The sequence below is a fragment of the Pholcus phalangioides genome, unplaced genomic scaffold (genome assembly GCF_987345545.1).
Source record: "Pholcus phalangioides strain wild (caught in Gottingen) unplaced genomic scaffold, Ppha-v1.0 ptg000018l_1, whole genome shotgun sequence".
In the NCBI taxonomy this organism is placed as follows: Eukaryota; Metazoa; Arthropoda; class Arachnida; order Araneae; family Pholcidae; genus Pholcus; species Pholcus phalangioides.
The window spans coordinates 19612451-19632925 of record NW_028301611.1 but is presented as its reverse complement, the minus strand read 5'-3'; the positions used below and the strand labels follow the sequence as shown (position 1 = coordinate 19632925).

Here is a 20475-nt window from a genome sequence, read left to right as displayed (position 1 = left end):
AATGACGATGTGAGAGACAATTCCACAAGTTGGAATTCAGTCACGTCAAGTCACACAATTATCACACGAGCCCACTGATATTAGTAAACGAATATAAGTATTTAAAATGGCTTCAAAGATCCCGAATTTAGGTGATTCCCAGTTCGTAAATATTCATGATACGTATTGTTTTTCTATTAATATTTTTAATGTTGATCATTTACGGAGGTTCGAAGTTTTATTATTTGATCTATGAGCTGGCCCTTAACTACTCTTGGGCAGTTGGGGCCTCCGTCGAATGGAGGTTTCACAGCAAAATATAACGCTTATTTTGCATATTTCTTAAAGATTAAGACAGTTTGAAACAATCTGCGGAACAGCTTTGGGGTATAAGAGGCAACTTGGCAATTTTCGGCGACTGATGAGCCCCCCTTACCACACATTGTTGCCAGTGCCTCCTACTCATTTACATACATCACAAAAACCATAGCGCCACATCTATTTTTGTGGAGACCCCTTCCCCCAAATCATGCTTAGGTGAGCCCATGGGTTAAGAGGATTGCATTGAATACCAGCTGAAGAGATTTTATGTACGAAAATCTAATTTCAAGGAAATTGTTACTATTTACTGTCAATTCTATTGATTTGATGTGGTATTGTGACAAGCAATAACAATGTTTCTATATGGTATAAACGCTGATCCAGAGCGGGGAAAGCAATGAGGCCGATCACTCCTACCAAGAGCTGAATAATATGGAGAAAATTTATCTGTCCTGTAAAATATAGGATCCGATGCACCTGCACAATAAGTCACTTTTCCAACATGTCTTGGATCTGCCTGCCTCCGCTCCATTTGCAGCTGAAGATATCTGCCTCTGTCCAGGGCCGTCTTAAGAGCATCATGGGCCCCAGGCCAAATGATTTTTCTGTGGCCCTACCAAGCAAATTTTCGAAAATCTCAACCAGATCCCATTTTTGTGAGGCGCCGGGTGGGCCCATGCCAAGTTGGTGTGTCCCTTATACCGAAGAAGTTTCCCATTTCTTGCTGAAGATGCCTCCCTTTGCTCAGACACGGATGCAGAGGGAATGAAAGAACGACCATGCTCCTAAGAGCTAAATAATGGGAGAAAATTTGTCAGTAAAATACAAGGCGATCAATCAACCTTTTACAATTCATTCCTCCCATCACATCATCCTGGATCCACACCTATATTAAAATTTTGGAGAGTAAAGGTTTGTTTACAGGAATTAAATGATTTGTATATATATAATAGTTATACAACTAAATTTAGAGTCAATAAGTACTTCAAAATCTGTGCCAATGTAAAGGATCGTTTACACAGGAAAAGCTTTTAAGTAGAGTAGGATCCAGACTATTTTTCTGATTCAGTAAGTGCTATGCCAAGGCTCCCACTCAAAAAATTAGAAAAAGTAAGATGGAGGGAAGGTACTACCCCCCCCCCCCCTTTTAGACAACATAAAAAAAATCCCTACTTTTTTTTTTAGTTAATTTTTTTTTTCTCCATAGCACTATTTCATTATTAAGAAGACACAAATGAATAAGACAAATACACGAAAATAAAAAATTGTAATGCATTTCAACATCATTGGGTAGCTCATCTCCAGAGGAAAAGTATTTAACTACTAGTCAGTCACACACACACACGTGACCGAGTTTCCTACTTGGGTTGAATACCAAATCTTAACGCTCAGTGGAAAAATTACGTCTGTTCAATTCAAACGTCGTGGTCAGAATAAAGCTGTGAGATACTAATGAAGCATCCTGATTGGATGCTTGTGGAATAGTGCTACCCGATTGGTCTATTTGAATTTTCTTGGGATTCCCGCTCAAAATTAATTTAAGCCATGGTATTGCAATCAGTGGTGATTTATTATCGTTTACTGGTATATTTTTGAAGGCCTGAATATTTGTGCCTTCGTAAAAACTAAATCAACTGCAGAATTGACTTTATAAAAAAATCTTGCTTGAAATTTGAATCTATGGCCCTTTTGCCAACAGTGAGCGACGATGGTTGATTTTTCACATTCCCGATTCTTAACACAGCGAGCGTGTTAATTTAATCTTGCTTTTATGGGTCTCCTTTTGTCTGTCTTATATAACCATCAGTTGTCTAGAAAGATGACTTAAAACACAATTTTTCACAGCCTGAAGTAGTAGAAATATGCAATCGCACCTTCACATGTATCTCAAAAACAGCCTTCAGTTTGGACGACAAGTTTTACACCCAGAAAGATGGTCTAGCAATGGGAAATCCCATCTCGCCAATTTTGTGTGATATATATACGGACGACTTTGAAAGTAAGCTATTGAACGTCGTGCCCTTCTCATTTTGTCAGAGATACGCCGACGATACTTTTATGCTTTATGGGTCTCCTTTTGTGTCCTATATAACCAAAAGGGCAATCACCACATATAATGTAATAAATTCTCCATTGTTTAATCTGTGGCATAGCATCTTTTGGGGACATGAAACCAAAGTTTTTAGTGAGCACATCTATGGTTGCTAGATTAAACTTTTAAGAATCAGTTTGATCTTCAGTGAGAGTATTCGATCGTAGGGTATGACTACACTTTCTTTGAGTGACCTCTCTGTAATATTTTTTAAAGTGGTTCCTCGTTCTGGTTTCAAGAATTTTCTACTTATTTCATCAACGATCTTAGTGTTGAACCTCCTGCTTTTCGCAATTGCTATAATGGTTTCAGAGTATTGCATATTTGCAATTGCATATTTCTCATGGTCTAATATGTTCTGATCTGAACAGATGTTAAATGCTCTCGCTACATAAGTATGAAATGCCGAAAGTTTCTGTTGCATGGGATGACAAGATCTGAAATGGGGTGGTAATGAGACCATGAAAGATTTGCAATAGAGGTTTGAAACGGTGATTTCTGTTTAGTTATTAATACGTCCAAGAAAGAGAGTTCATTGTTAGTTTCAAATTCGGCTGTGAACTGAACGTGGGGGGGGGGGGTCTATGTCATTCATAATGAGTAACAATTGTTCAAAGTCATCTTTAGAGCCTAAGTCATCATCTGGAGGAACAGCCTCTGCCGTGGGGAGAAGATGGCGTGTTGGTGTGGGTGCAAAAGAGACATTACTTATGTCAACGCCCTCCGCTAACGGCTATTGGAATTCAGAAACCACCCCTATCCTATGAACACGGCAAGAAATAGATAATTTAAAAAAAGGGGGGGCGCCTGGAACCGTAACCTACACCCATAAAGAGAGCCTCTCACAACGGTATCGGCGCTGTCGTGAAAGAGGGACACTTCCTGTAATCAATGAGTGAATATCTGAATTCGTTGGAGGCTATTTTCGGGAGGAAAAAAAAAAACTGATTGAATATTCGTCTGGGTGTGTAGGCCTATAACTACATGCAAAACTGAATGAAAAATTGTATCTATTGGAAAATTCAACAAAATGACGATATAATATATATATATATATATATATATATATATATATATAATTGTGCAACCAAAAAAAAGCACGACAGTGATATTGGTGGGGAAAATTTCTTGGAAAACGCGCCAAAGTGTTCCTGAGTTCGCCATGGATTTTTGATAATGGTAACCAATATTTTTTCTAATTTAAAAATTTTAAACGAATATACATTGGTTCAAAACGGTATTTTTTCAGTACCTTTTTCGAAATCATAAAAAAAATTGAGATATTCTATATAAATGATCATCAGAAACCTCCGATGTATGGGAACTATATTTTGCGGCGAAGGAATACACTCTCTACCTTTCTCTTCACTGCAAAGTTAACCTGAAACAAACTATAGAAGAAATTTATGTTCAACATTAAACCAAACATTTCAATATAGCCTATGGTACAAAAAAAAATTCAATTTTTTTAGAGGCAGTGTCGAAACATTTCGAACAGACTGTATATGGCGAGATAGCTCAGGTGGATAATATCCCTAAATGCATTTATTTAATGTTTCAAAGGTGAGGCATGATGAATCCTAGGTGCAAAAAGTCACATGAAGAATAAAAACGTTGGTATTGGCACCTAAACTTTCAATGAGTCTTTATTGAATTTTTTAAATTTATGTCAGCGAGTCCACTAACATCCTATCGGGGAAGAGGTCATCAAGTCCCAGAAAATTAAAAAATGATCGGCTGCCAAGAAATTTGACTGGCGCCTAAATTTATTCTTGATTTCTCAAGCCCCGGTTTTCTAATTCTCAGAAGTGTTGCGAGTTAAATGCTAGCTCAGTGCCTATTATTATATTTCCTACTATACAGATATCGCTTCCTCTTGTGAGAGTAAGAGATGGCCAGGGCTATCCTAAGAACATCATGGGTCCCTGGGCGAAGTGATTTTTCTGAAGTCATCCTTACCTGGCTAGAAATTACTGCCTACCCATGAACATGCTTAATGTGAGATCCATGACGACCCTCTTTGACAAAAGCATGGGAAGGGTCAGAGGTGAACTGGACAGCTGCATACCAGGAGCCTAGGGATGTTGAGAGAGGTGAACAAGGAGAGGAGATGAAAAATAAGACATTCTGAAGGAGAAAGTAAAAACGAGAGGATGCCAGCAGCTCACGTGAAGAGCTGGCCAACTAAATTATACTTGAGATGTGTCACAAGCATTATATATATTAATTAAAAGAAATGAACGTATAGCAACAAACATGTAGTTATCCATGTGTCTTAGCAGCATCTTTAATACTTTCAAAAATTTGAACCAGATCTCATTTTCATGAGGCCCCTTTGCACTTGAGGGCCCACCTGAGCCCATTCGTTAATACAAAATTGTATAGCACCCTGCTTTTGTAGGGAGCCTACTGAGAAATTAAAGAATTAACCTCTCTCAATAATACTGAAGATACTCATTGGTTATTATAAGTTTAAGTTTGTTATAATGATAGTTTTTCCCACTCTTCTATAAGCTTTTGTTATGAATTTTTACCAGTATTATGTTTTAATTTTATGAATAGTTTGGATGATATTTAATGAAAAAAATATTTATTTTTCAAATTAAAGAACCAAGCAGGTGGAATCGAGTTGTCTCAAAGCGAGCTGAAATTCTCATTAACTGGGAAGATTTTCTTTACAAGTATATGCTATTGTGTGATTTAGATGAATATGATGAAGAGAAAAATCCATCGGTGAGTGCCGTTTCTTTCTATTTGCAATATGGTATACCTATGGTACCTTTATTTTTAACTCCAAGTTTTTATTGTGTTTAACTAAAATTATGAATACACCAACCATTTTTTTAAATATATTCATTATATATAATATTTCTTGCATAATATTCTGGTTCCCTCCCCCTTCCTAATGATATGTTTTTATTTTAAATTAAAACTATTTTTTTATAATTCAGGGTTATATAAATATGGGTACAGCCGTGAACAACATGAATGCAGATATCATTCACCCAAAAGTGAGTATTTTTCTCCCACACAATATTAAATATCAGAGATTTATTAATTTGTAAAGCATCGTGAAATTTTCTGTATTTCTTTTTAAATACTCCGCAAACAATTATTTTTTAAACACGGCATATAGATGTAAGTATAACGATCAAGAGCAAAATCCGTAGGCGTGGGTTATGCACCACTTCTCAGATTATACAGTGCAGGAAATTATGATGAATTTCACTTTTTGCCCTTGGAATATTTTTGTGAGGAATATTTGTCATCAGTTATTGCAAGCTCAATTTAACCAATAAACTTACCGTATCATATTTTTCATTAATGAAGTCTTGGGTTGTTCTTAAAACAGTAATTTAGCATTGTTTTATACATATAGTGAAACCTCAATATAACGATACTCCGCGGACCGAGAAAAAATATAGTTGTAGAAAGATTATTATTATATCAATATAAGGCAGTAGTTTAACATTAGAGTATAAACATTTCTGAACAAAATATTGTTGTAGAAAGATTTATCATTATATCGAGTATTGTTGCAGCAAGGTTTCGCCATATTTCTAAAATATTTATGGTGATCCATGTTGACATAAAATTAAAAATTTTCCCTCCTGCAGATATCAGATGACAAGATATGGGGCTGCGATACATCTTTGCTTCAGTATAAAGAAGGTCGAGGAACAGAAAGGCAAGACAATATTTTTTTCCTTCTTTGGATTTCAATGCAAAATATAATGTTGTTAAATTATTACACTATTTAAGGCGTCATGATATTAGGACATTATAACCAATGCTTGTTGAATCATAAATGCTTGTTGAAAATAATTTTAGCACCAGCCAAATTTCTTGGAAGCCAAGCATGATTTTACCCAAGGAAAAACAGTCTTAAATGATGTCTTTTACTGGACATAGTGATTTGTCCTAATAAAGGAAGAGTTTATAATGAAATTGTAAAATTTTATATCATATAAAGACTCCAATTTAGGAAGCAGGTACAGAAAATTTTAGGGACCTATACAGATTTTGTAGTCACTAGGGCGGCCTGGGATCTGTCAAGTTGTAGTTTAACCAAGCCAAGGTGATGTTAAACCAACATAAAAGTATTTCGTCACAAAATAATTATTTTGTGTAAATTTAAATAATTCGAACATAAAATAACCTTCTTAAACAGTAAAAAAAAAAGCAAATAAAAGATTTTTTTATGTATCTTTACTGACTTTAAAGTGTTAGTCAGGACCGATAATTAATCTGACACTTCTCCACTGGTTACTCAGTGGATAGAAAGATAACATTTTTCACCTGAGAGACTTTCTCAAGGAATTTATGGAGCATACTGTACATTGTGCAATGAAACCTGTATAAAACAGCAGGTCAAGAGACTGAAATTATTTTCCATTCCAGACAGGTTTCTGTTTTATAGAGATGAACATAAAAAAAAATGCAGTGATTTATTTCTATCGTTCACAAACTTAAGTTTTGAGAACCTCATCCTATACCCTATAACCAACTGCTATAAACCAATGAGTGTTAAACAGAGACATGCATATTATTATTTTAAATTTTTTCATGTTTGCTGATTCAAGTAACTATACATTTGAAATTTTATATGCTAATAGTTTAAACTTCAATATAAAATGTTCTCCTGAATAGCAATAGAATGAACACTTGTTTTTGTCAAAAATGTAACATTTTTAATAGTGAAACCTTGATATAACAATATTCTTCGGACAAAGAAAAAATATTGTTGTATCGAGAGGTAAAATTATCCTTATGTTGATATTATTATGATGTTGTTGTCATCTTTTCCACATTGACATTGTTAATACCATAAGAAAATGTACTTTTATATATTTATTTCTTGCAAAAATTTGTAATTAATTAATTATGAAAATTCACTAAGATGCATTGGCTCTGTAAAGAATTTTACTGCATTGCACTTTCGTGTTTTACACAGAAAGTTGCAATACCAATAACTCTAGCTTTCGGTGATTTTTAGTATAAAGCATTGATGTTATCAGATGCCTTCAAAAGAAGGAAAACAAGTGATGAAGTTAAAATTAAATTCAAAACGATTTTGAGCAAAATAAGAATTTTTCAAAATAAAAATTTTTATTTTTTCAAAATAAGAATTTTTAAGAAATAGCGGTTCGCAAATTCTCCTAAAAATATTGTTATAGAGGGATTTATTGTAGTAAAGGATATCGTTTATCGAGTATTGTAGCGAGGTTTCACTGTATTTAAAATAAAAATTGAAAAATTGCATATCTTTTTACAAAAACAGTGACAATGAGATGAACAACCAATAATGTTTGTGAAAGAAAAAAAAAAGATTCTACATATCTGTAACACTTAAATTTGGCTTTTTACACCTCTATAAACTCCATTTTTGTGTTCGAATTCAATATGAATTTTTTGTTACCGGTGGCCATCTCTACACTGAATGAAAATCTCTGCAGTAGCCAAAACACGGTATCGCTGAATTGTAAACAACAATACAATCTCCTTTGCGTATTAACTCTCCCAAAATTATCAAACCTTTTCCAAGAAATAAAAGTATTTTCTAACAAAAGTCACCATTTACATCATGTAATGAAATACTAAACAAGCTTTTAATAAATTTTGAATAGTAAATCTGCTTCCACTCAAGCCCTCCACCCTGAACCAGTTCAGATAGATAATAAGCATTCATTGTTTTTCCAAGAAGTGAAAGAGTTAGCCTAACAAAATTGGGGGATCAGAATGACAACTTTCCCTCATCCAAAGAACAAAAACATGCACTTGGCTGAAAATTATTTGTTTTAGCAGATTTTGTATTTACAAATAGACTAAATATGCCTTCCGTTTCTGCATTACACAGTTTCTGTCTTAAAGAGGTTTCCTATTATTGAAAAAGCATTAATTATTCACAAGAATATATATCTGTTCTGTTTAAGACAGGTTTCTGTCTCATACAGTGTTCGTCTTAGACAGGTTTCACTGTAAAAGTAATTGTACTTGTGAATTAGGGGCCATTCAAGTATTATGTCAGCAGATTTTTAGCCATTTTGGACCCCCCCGTCAGCAAACATCAGCAAAACACTAACCCCCCTGGTCAGCAACTTTCGTCAGCAGCTTAGAATATATCATATCTTCAAAAAAGGGTGGTTGATGATGTAAGAGAACTTCAACCCCCCCCCCCCTCCCGATGCTGACGTAATACTTGAATGACCCCTTATACATTGCAATTGGTGAAACATTGGGCAGTTACATTTTAACTCTTCATAATGATTGAATAAGAAACAAGGATTTTATCTTAAAGAAGGGGGAATGACATTATTGAACATTTTGTAAACAGTTATAGAGGGAAAAACAAATATAGAGATTTCCTGTTTTCATGTTCTGTTGTGCTAAATAGGACATACGGTCATCATATTGGCTTCTGGGTTTCTTTCAGATAAAGTTAACAATCAGTTATTGTTATCGGAGACCCCCGGAGTCTTGATATGATCACATAAAGTAGCGTGCATTCTATTTCTTTTCCTCTGAAGATGTTACTCATTGGGTGGTAATACATACATAAGGATTCAAAGATCTTTCATTCGCTATTTTTACATTATAAAAATTTAGTTGAGGCAAAGTTTGACATAAACTTAGAAGTAAGCAAAGCTTGCACCACTCCCAGGTGAGATCTTCGTACGCTGAAATGCATAACACACTTCTGAAATGTGGATTGATAAGAGCAGTTAGTGTAGCGGTTCTTAACTTTTTTGCTTGTGGCATCCTTTGTGTATCTAATTTTCTTTCCATTACGCTCCAAAGTAGAACATAAGCTTGCACAACTTCTTGTATATTGTGCCATAACTGACGTGCTGCATTTTTTTTTATAACTTTACTAATTTTGTCTGCCATGGCTGATTATTTTTCGTGCAGTTTGATAATCTTTTGCTTCTATGTTTTAAAAGGTTGCGGGAGGCTTTGGCAGCTATGATGACGGAAATGCTGAAATCTCACAGACCTGTAGATCCAGATGATGTAAGTATGACTGAGTACCTACCTGGTCCTTTCTATTTTTTTTTCAAGGCGGGGAGCAATCACTCCTCCCAAGAGCTGAATAACATGGGAAAAGTTTGTCTATCCTGTTAGCTACAGAACGATCTAACACAATAAATTCATCCAGTCTTATCGATATATTTTTTCAAATTAAGAAAAATAATTCCAGAAAACCAGACCTGATAATGAGGACAAAAAAGGAGGAATCATGAAAATGTGCATTGATCCTTGAAATGGTATTGAAAACGGGGACATCTGATGACTCTATCTCATCTGAACAATGAGTTATCATAAAACCAGCATGGAGTGAAGATGGCTCATATCTTCACTCCATGCTATAAGTATCTATGGGTGGTCACAAATGTTGATTAATTAATTCGTGAAAAACACACGAAAATTCAAGCATTTGCCATCTTCACTTTAGAGTATGGAAGACAGATGACAGCAACTCTGAGTACATTAGGTGCCACACATACTCGCAGAATACATACACATTTTGACATGTACCTATTTGTTAGAAATTCTGTAGAGGAATGTGTACAAAGTGCATGTACAGTTGCACAGTGTAGTCTGTCTCAAAAGTTTAAGCACAAAGGAATATGTCAAATATGAAGAGAAATTAAAAGCAAATAAACTTTTAACATTTTTGCTTATTAGGTGCCTTAATGTCATGTCTATAATTTACGTGAAACGTAACAAGTAATAAATCAATCATGATTTTTGATATAAAATATAAAATTAGACATTTGGATCTGTCTCAAAAATTCAAGCACAACAAAAAAAAAGTTCTGGAACAATACATGCATTCCCAAAATAAAGTGTCAATGAGTTTTCCTGTTTCTGCATTACTTTTACAAAAATGTGTTCCCATTGACAGATTATATTTTGAAGGATTCCTGACTCTAGGGAATGCCAGCATCCTTGATAGCAATACAGAGTTTTTCTAGAGGCTTTTATTGCTTTCCATGACTGTAAATCTCATAAGTCACAGATTTGCACTTGAAGATGCTATTAAGATCCTTTATCAGGTTTGGACTTGAGCTTAATGCTGGTCGATTCAAAACTAAGAAAATTTATTGTGAAAGTTAATGTATTATGCATATTGTGTGTGAAAAAATAAAAGCATTTTTCCCATGTTAAAACTCCCACTCTGATCCCTAAGAAGCTTGTCAAATGTTAGCAAATGTTACTTAAGTGTTTCTTGATTCTTCTTAGTCTTGTCTTCCTTCAAGAATGGACAGTTTTTTGGTCCGACCATTCAAACCAAATTCTCTCCAAATCATTGATAATTTGCCACACTTTCATTGGCCAAAGACAGTCCCCAGCTCTTTCATCAAGTCATGCTTGTAAGTGTTCCAGTCATCATGGTCATCTAAATTTCACTTTTTCTCCTGAATGAATATTACTTTCAGCCATTTTTCTCCATAAAACATGCACTTTCTTGTCCTACTCCATTCTCATCTTTTGCGACCTTGTTTTACACATGGTATGCATATTTCTTTTTCAGTTCAATGAAGTTACATCTCTTATATGTCTGTACTGTATCTTTTGACATATTTTGAATTGGCGCATCGTTCTCTGGACCAGTGTCTGTCTGTCCAAATAAACATTGCATGTGGCCTTCCAGATCTTGGTTTTTCCATGAAAAACGTTCACTATGACAAGAACTTGATTTATATCACAATTTGATCAGTCAAAAACATTAGAGATTTGTTCTAATAGGGTACGCCAATTTAAATCACAAAATTTAAATTTCATTTTTCCTTTATTTAGCTTCAATGATATTGAAGTAAAAGTAACCTGGTATGTGTGTTATTGAAATGTGGTAAAGTTATTGATTAAAAGAAATATAAAAGATCTGATATAGACAGTCTATTAGATTAGGTTCAAGTCTTGAACCTAATCTTCAGATACAGTGCAAAAAGATAGCTGTTCTATTGCTAGATTTTGTGCATAGCAAAATATAGGCAGCTAAACACTTAGATATAATTGTACTAAATATTTGCAATGCATTACAATGGGCACAAGGTTTCCCCGTTATAAAAAAAAATTAGTTTTTGTATAAAGCCTTGAATTCTAAGCCCTAATTGCAGATTTGAAATAATGGATGTTGTACCAACATATGTGTTGGTCTTTTTCTCTGCAGAGAGCATGCAGACTTACAACTCAATACTTACATAACATGAAAATTCAAGAATCTCCATCTTTATTTCAGAAAATGGAAGATGAATGGTAGCACGAGCAAAGAACAAGCACAATTCAATATGAATATGTTAGGGCCACACATACTCAGATCACACATTTTGGCATGTGCTGATTCATTAGAAATTCCATAGAGGAATGCGTACGGGGTGCATGCACAGTTAAGTAGTAGTAGTCTGACCTTCTGATTTGCACTTGAAGATTCTGGACATCTCCTCCCTTGTAAACTGTGATGAATTAGGTGTTTTGATTCACTAGTAAAAACTTTCCAGCTGCTTCATCCCACTCTTGAAAACACGCCATTTCAGTTGACAGGAATTTGCATAAAGTGCTTGAACTTTTGAGACAGTGATTTTTCATCAAAACTAGAAATATATATTAGTCTGACTAACCCATCAGTGTTATATTCAATAAAATGCATTCATTTTAATTGATTTGGACTGCAATTGTATACCTATGAATATTATTTTGAATATGGGATTGAAAATTTTTATGATGATGATTATTATTTTGAATTTGTGTTTTTGATTCTGTAACCAATGTTCATCTTGTACTTAAACTTCTGAGACAGACTATAGTAGTTAATTAATGACATATCCTTTTGTCTTCTGTCAATTTTTCAAACTTGTTTTCCCATTAACTGATCAGTTTATTCCACACAACCAGCAACAGACCTTACAAAATTCTGATCACACCTATTAGAATATTCATTTATTGCCAGTTTCGTCTGTAAAGATAGATCAAAGCTTTCTGAACACACAAATGCACACTTTGGTTTCACAATAATTAATATTATGATACAACGACCTCCTCTGAATCCTTTTTTCCCAAGCAGTGAACTAGTACTTGGATAAAATTCAGGTAATCAGTATTTCGATACATTCTGACCTGGTTTGGGGGAAAATTATTTTCATTCAGTTTAGTCATCAATACTACCTTGATTATAGTGTATTTTTTTTACATATTTCGTTACAACTACACAATTTTTTATCAAACTTCATATTGTAGCTCTACTGTACAGTTGGGGTGACCAGTTCGATCGATGTACTTACTCATTGCATAGCTGATCCAGGAGGTAATATATTTTTACGTGAATACAAGTCAGATTCTTCCATAAAACCAATTGGTAGATTTTTCATTGTTTAATATTTTTAATCATTTTTAAATAATGAGTTGCATTTAAATCTAAAATAATATTTATTTTTGAGATAGTCTCTTAAGAAAAATAGTGATTATAAAAGTTCCAGTCTTCCGGTAATTGCAGTGTGGTTGTATAAATTGTTCGCTGATGTATTAACATTTGTGATGAAAAGGGGGAAATTTGAAACATGAAAAAATAAGATATTTCAATATTAATGGAATATATAAAAAATGTTTTCTCTAGATGTCATCATGACGCCTACACCAGTATATGGACGTATACATACTGACATGCTACAGAGGGCATTGGTAAAGATGTGGCCGATTCCCGTTATTGCTGAGGCAAGTAATCATGAGTTATCTCATCTGGGTGTTGGCAGCTTGATAGCAAAGGAAAGTGGGGAGGAATAATGTCTATGCCTGTGATTCTCTTTGCTTGTGGTTTCCAGCTTTGAGGCTCAAATGAAAATTGATCTTCCCGTTAAACAACAACAACAAAAGCAACAAGCCTATAATAGCTTATATTCAATCATTACACATCATTGACAATTCAAAATATATATGACTGCACCAAAATTCATGCAGAACATGTGAAACATGCTCAGACTGTTAGGTACGCATACTCACACTTCTCGCATGACTCACTTGGTGGGAAATTGCCCATGGTGATGGGACTGGAGTTGTGCTCGATAAGAAAGATTCTCTTTTCTTTCTTCAGCCATGATTCCAGCAATAAAAGTTTTATGTGATATGCATTACAGGGCAATTCTTCCTCTCTAGAAAGTTCCCAAACTTTTGTCTGTAAAAAAATCATATTACTAAAATAATGACATATAAAAAGTTTATACACTTACTTTCAACGATGTAAAACCAAAACCTGCTTATAACTGATGCTGGAAATAATTTCCATCCATATTGGAACATTTTTGGATAAGTTTCTTCACTTAACTTTTTCTGTGGTGCCTATTCAAAGGCAAAGCATGCAAATATTTATTAAGCACAATCAAAAAACTTCTTGAAGATTTAATTCTTTGATGTTGACACTGACAAAAGAATCTTTGCGTTATTGACTGATACAAAAAACTTGTCCTGTCACCATAAAAGTAATTTATTAATAGAAAAGAACAGAAATTTGGAAAAATACATTCAAATATGCTCAATTACAAAAAAAAAAAAATTTTCAGTAGAAATTATAAACAAGTGTTATTTTGCATTGTTGAAGGTAAATGTTCTAAAATTTTGAAGCCAACTGCCTCAATAGCATAATTTCGTACGTACAAAAGTTTGGGAGTATCACCTTGTGTAACAATACACTGAGTGATAGATGTCAAAGAAACTAATTCCATTTGAAGTTTGGGACAAGATGTTAAACAAAATCTAGCATTATTTTCATAGCAAGAACAATCTACGGTGCATTTTTCATTCATAATCGAAAAATCTAGTCATACTGTTTTGGGCTGTATTATTTACGAAGAATCTCTGACTAGTTTCAAGTTTGCTTTATTTCCCCAGTGATTTGAGCAATTGATGAAGTGTATCCAGAAAGTTGATGTCACAATTTTATTTCATGTTTTAAAATCTTTAGGAAAATGAAGATGACCAGCCGAGACTGACTTTGGAGAAAGTGAAAGATTCATATTTGAAAGCTGTACAGTTGGTAAGCAAGATTATAACTTGTGCTGCCTATAGCCTCTTGATTTATTAATAAAGCCTGGAAGTTCAGGCAAAATGCCATAAATGCCTTTTTTTTAGCTTTTTTTGAAATTTTCATGCCATAAATATGTGCCTATTTTAACATAGTTTTAAGTTTATTAGTGAATTTCAGGTCATAATCAGTAAAACTCGACAATTTGAGCATTGAGAACTTTGAAAGATTTACTCTTTTTAAAATTTTCCAACTCTCAGTATTAGTTATCATCAAAAAGCCCCCCTTAAGATGCAAATAAGTGATCTGAGAGATTGGTGTTGCCGTGCATTAACTTTGCTTTGACCAGATGGCGTTAGATGTGAATGATTTTGTTTCAGATGAACACAGCCTATGTTAGCAAAGCAGAGGGAAATTTGAAATTTTTGTTTCTCCACATGCTTCAAATAATGTCTCACTCAACCATTGGACTACGTTGTTTGTGTATAGCTGACCAATGACTGTCCCAAGAGATTATGAATTGATGCCATGGCTTGCACAAGGCGGAGTAGCAACAGACAGGGCTCTGGGGCCCATGTTGTTTTGATTTTTTTTTTGCACCATAAATGCACTGCAAACAACTATGGCTATTTACTAAATATGCATATTTTTTGGTATTCTATTAAATTGATCACAGTCGCCCTCAGGGGTTTGTGACCGATGTGGCATCACAGGGTTCCGCACTTGAAGGACTTGTGCATATGTGATAATATAAAAATTTTTTTTTTTTTGTACAAAAATAGAACAAGATAGCCGTATTTCAACCATAGAAATGATAATGATTATTGAATTATTCCAAATGATACAACAAATAAATGAAAAATTATTCGTAACTCGAAAGAACTCCACAGATCACTTTCTCTACTGGCTCTTCGTCTAGTAATGGTGGTCCTCGAATTGGCCTAATCCTGAGTGTTTACTAACATTTTATTTTGGAAATCAATTTAACATGGATAATAATGCAGTTATTATAAACTGTAATTAAAACAATAGACAGATTAGGTGCAACCAATTTTTCAGCTAGTTTTTGGACTCTTAATACATTTGTTTTTAGTTATTTTTCTTCCTCTAAAAAATTATAAATGCCTTTTTTAGTGCCTATTTTAGACATTTTCAGTGCCTTTTTTTACTATTTTTAGTGCCTTAAATTTCTGGGCTGTATTTATTAATATAAAGTTACAAAATTGTATATACAGCGTTTTTAATATAATCGTATAAATATGTTTGAGTTCCAGATTAAACATCATCTGTAATTCCTGAAAGAATTAGGACTTTATTTTTTGGTCTTGATCAACTAAGTGACAGGTTTTTCAAGGAAATTTTCTTTAATGCAGTAAAATGATATACAGAACACTCATAACAAACTGGTTTAACTGCAGTGGCAACATGTAGCTAGAGCTTAATGTTTTTATGAAATAAGGGAGTGGTTTAGACCTTAAAAAAATGTTTTACAAAGTATGCAAAATAATCTCTGAAATACAGTAGAATCTTGATAATTTGACCTTTATTGAATTGATTCATCATTAACTCAATTAATTCACTGCTTTACAATCTCATTGATTCTTTTATAAGTTCAGAGATTAATGAAAAGTCCTGCATCCCCACTTACAACATTTCCATTCAGATTCTTTTCTTACGCCCAATATGAAGGCAGTCACAGTTTAATTCTTCTATTTGCCTCCCATTCAAATTGGTCCTGGCACACTTTTTTCCTCAACATATGAAACAAACTCTGTTGAAGTTTAATCCTGTCACTAGAAAGGCATACCCAGAAGAAAGAGCAATCATTATTATTTTATGTTGACGTAAGTAAAAAGCAACAGTTTTGTAAAATTTTATATTATTTTCAGGGAAAAAATGTGTGCGGAATCATGTTGCTGAATCCAAACAATCCACTTGGAGAAGTATATACTCCAGAGTTGGTGAAATCTATATTAGAGTTCTGTCATGAGTATGCTTGATTTTCTGTATAAATATAGTTAGTATTTTGATAGTTTTTTGTGCTGCTTCACAAAAACCACCAATGAGTTGCAGGGTTTAAGCTAGATAAAAAATTCCTTTAGCAAAAAAGCAAAAATGGGAGGAAAAACTTTAGCAAAATGCTACAATGCTAATGATTTATAGTTGGATGTCTTGTTGTTGTGTACCTTCTGTACACATTTTTGTGAAAGTGGCTACTACTTCTTTCGCATTTTGCGAAAAATGCTACCGTATAGCTTAAACCCTGTTGAGTTTAGTACTTTTCAACATGATAAGCGCTTCTAAGATAACTTTCTACATAAGCATGAAAATTCTGGCACCTCTTGTTTTTAGTGTGAAAGATAGAGGGCAGCACTTCTCTGAAACACACATACTTCTGACATCATAAATATGTTAGGACCACACACGTATACACACAACATCATCTAGCATGTGCCGATTCATTAGGAATTCCCTGAGGAAGTGTCAACTATTTCATAATTTAATCAAAACGATAAATGTTCCAAAAACTTTTCTGGCTAATAGGTATTTACAAAAGCTTGTTTCTGGAGTGTTAATTGGGGGGGGGGGGGGGTTAAAGTCAGAATGGTGTCTTTTTTTCAATAATTCTGACTTAAATCTAGAAATGCAATCTAAAAGTTTTAAACTAATAAAAGAAAAAGTCTAAGCTTTAATAGTTTGCCCCTAGATTGTGGAATTTCAAAATGTTTAACATGGGACTCTATGACAGCCATTCTAGTAAAAGCTGCTGCTTCTTAAATCAAAATGAGGATTTACTCATTTATACCACTCTAACTTTAACCCTCTCAATTGTTGGGATATATATATTTTTCAATGAAAAAATCCTTCTCTATATACCATCAACCATCATCTCTACACTGATGTGCTTTGATATCTACCTTTTAGGCATCAGTTGCACGCAATAATAGATGAAGTGTATGCTCTCTCAGTTTTTGACGAAGACGCCAACTTCCAAAGTGTGCTCTCATTTGATCATATTCCAGACCCTGAAAGAACCCATGTTTTGTATGGACTCAGCAAAGTCAGTAGCTTTGAGAAACACCATTTTTCTCCATATAAGTATTCTGAGCATTTGCCACAATAACATATTCAAGTGTCCGAGGATGATGTCACTCTCTGCTATCCATATGAAGGTTTTAACATCTGGCTAATGCGAAGATATATTTAGGAAATGGGGAAAATTCTACTGCCCTTGCGAGGAATCAAACCCATGTTCTTTCTTTTGCTGAGAGAGCACCCTAGACCACTAGACTACACAAAGGCAACAAATACCTCAATCTTTCCTTGGAGCTCGCATGCACTCAACGGGACAGTACATAGACAGTGCCAGATGACGACTTAGCCTTTGATAACTCTCATCTGGTGGCAGTGTCAGCAATTGTGAGCTTTGGCCTGAATTTGGTCCTACCGTCTATGTACGGTCTAGCTCCAAGGAAAGATTGAGATATTCGTTGCCTTTGTAGTCTGGTGGTGCTCTCCCGGCAAGAGAAAAGATGTGGGTTCGATTCCCTGCAAGAGCAGTAGAAATTTCTCTTTCCTAAATAAATCTTATCAGCCAGCTGTTAAAAACCTTTGTAAATTGAAATATATTTAACTGCTTGTTGTCGGTATGAGTACGTATTTTCGTAACAGCAGCAATAGCCAACTAGCTTGTAGGCAAAGGAAATTCTGCAAAAATTATATAGCTGCTATTCTATTGGTCAGAAACATTTGACATTTTTACAGAACATGGGAAACACTTGTGAAGAAACACTGGTGGCATAAAAAAAAGAAAATTCTAACATATGAGATACTATACACGCATTTTGACATTGTGCTGTCTTGCTACTGTTTTGTCCAACAACTCGAAGCTCCATATCATATGTATATTTGCTAGAAGCCACATAAAAAAAATTCACCACAAAATCAAAGAAATGTACGAGCTTTGAAATATTTTCTTGAACCAGTTCCATTAAAGCATTCCACAGCTAAATCCCGTACTTTTTAAGTCTCGCCACAGAGAGCAAATGTACAGTACAAATGTAATGTACCTACAAACAGTACAAATGTAATTCAATCATAACACATCACTCACTTCACTTCTGAAACATAGATGGCGATACTGAAAAATCAAACAACAATACATACACACACAGTTACACTTCCAGGACTCACTAGGTAGTAAATCGCCCATAGATGGTGATAGACCTGAGTTGTACTCAGTTTAAAAGAAAGATAAAACCCATATATATATATATATATATATATATTTTAGACTTTTAGTTTCCAAAATGGCCAAAGATGGCATTTTAAAAATAAATTTGTGCCCTCTGCTGTCGGGAAAAATTTTATGTACATTATTTTTTAAGTTCATAAAGGTTAATGACCACTGAATTTAAACATCATATGTTAAATTCCTGTTCGATACACAAGCAATGGAAAGTAGACACCATCCACTTCAAACTAGGGGGCATTTTAAATATATGTACAAGCCTCCAGATCTTGAATGATTTAACATCAAAAACCAAAACAATCTCTGCAATTGTGATAGAATGTAGAATCTTAAAGATTAAATTTTACTGACACAGCCCACTGCGAAAATGGAAGCATAACCAATTATAATCAGCTTTAAAGTCCTTTAAATAACTCCTGATCTAAATGAAATGGGTCTCATTTTAAATGACATTGGTGCAACATAATTATTAAGCTTGTATCTAGCCACCAAATTCAATGCTTTGCTTTGTAGTTTATGTAACTCATTACAAATTATTCACAATAAATTTGATGAAACTTTTGCATTTATACAGTATGTATATTTTGAATTCAGGATTTCACTCTGGCCGGGTTGAGGATAGGAGCAATACATTCCAAATGTACGGATCTGAGAAATTGCCTGATCCAGTTGTCATTCTTTCAGAACATACCATTCCCGATTATGGGTATAGCAGCTAAGTTCCTGGAGGATCTAGGTGAGACACTTTCTACATTTAAGTGCATCAATAAAAAAACTTCTACCAGCTGAAATAAACTACCTAAGGATCGCCAACAGGGTTGAAACTACGGTTGCATTTTTTGCAAAATGCGAATGAGAATCAGAACGCAAAAGAAGTAGTCACTGTCAAAAAATGCGTACAGGAAGTACAAAACGAGTAGACATACATCCATCAATCATTAGCATTTTATTAAAGCTTTTTTTCCAATTTCCTCTAAATGAATTTTTTATCTAGCTTAAGCCCTGATTGCTAATCTGCATGAATTAAAAATACATAGGATTTTGATTAAGTGAAACCCATTTGAGTAGATTTGTTATGAAGAATAAAAAGGTATATCCAACAGCCAAGAATATACTTTAAGGCATGTGGAGAAAGCTTTTTAAACTTCTTCTCTCACATAGAAAAGATAACTTGTGTTAATCTGTTTGGGGAAAAAATGCATATTAACCTCCATCCTTCTACAAACTTGTAGGATGCAGATGTAAAAGATTTTATTTTTCACCCTCAATCATTTTTCTCTTTCATTTTCAACTGAAGAGAATGCAGGGAAACTGAGTGGTTGGACAAGCACATAACACAAGAGATAGGGAAAAGATGGGTTTCGATCACCCACACAAAAGAACACCTGACTGTACTCCCACTTCTAAAAGGATGTAAACAAATATTCTTTTACAAACTTTTTGCTGGGACCGATATATATATATAACGAAGACATCATCCCGATGTGCTACCAAAAACCAGTTGAGAAAGGAATAAAAAACAATCACTAAGAATTTTTTTTCTGTTTCAGTAAAGGTAGCTGGACAAAAAAGTTTGGGACCCTCATATCTATGGCTATAAAATGTTAACACAAATCTTTCAAGGATACTGATACCTTTTTCAAATTAAATTTTTATTCTGTTGGTAGTGTTGATTTCGTCCGTCCTAAGAACTTGATTCCCACCAATAAGTGCCAATTATTTTCAGTTTTCATTGGTTTAAGACCACACAATTTGAAATAGGTAATTCCTCTGTTCATGAAAAACTGTTGTAGTTTCTATGATTAAAATTTCTTT

At 34.1% G+C, this 20475-nt stretch overlaps 1 protein-coding gene across 1 annotated transcript in view; it reads left to right on the top strand.

The window, feature by feature from the left end:
• The first annotated feature begins 38 nt into the window (after nucleotides 1-38).
• LOC149071812 (1-aminocyclopropane-1-carboxylate synthase-like protein 1) overlaps nucleotides 39-20475 on the top strand; it is a 24727-nt gene continuing 4290 nt past the window's right edge. The window contains exons 1-11 of the mRNA XM_089247883.1: nucleotides 39-131; nucleotides 5001-5125; nucleotides 5344-5403; nucleotides 6010-6080; nucleotides 9334-9403; nucleotides 12632-12698; nucleotides 13008-13105; nucleotides 14349-14420; nucleotides 16298-16398; nucleotides 17334-17469; nucleotides 19255-19396. Coding sequence (XP_089104009.1) covers nucleotides 107-131; nucleotides 5001-5125; nucleotides 5344-5403; nucleotides 6010-6080; nucleotides 9334-9403; nucleotides 12632-12698; nucleotides 13008-13105; nucleotides 14349-14420; nucleotides 16298-16398; nucleotides 17334-17469; nucleotides 19255-19396 — 967 coding nt within the window. The 5' untranslated portion in view covers nucleotides 39-106. The remainder of the gene's footprint in view (nucleotides 132-5000; nucleotides 5126-5343; nucleotides 5404-6009; nucleotides 6081-9333; nucleotides 9404-12631; nucleotides 12699-13007; nucleotides 13106-14348; nucleotides 14421-16297; nucleotides 16399-17333; nucleotides 17470-19254; nucleotides 19397-20475) is intronic.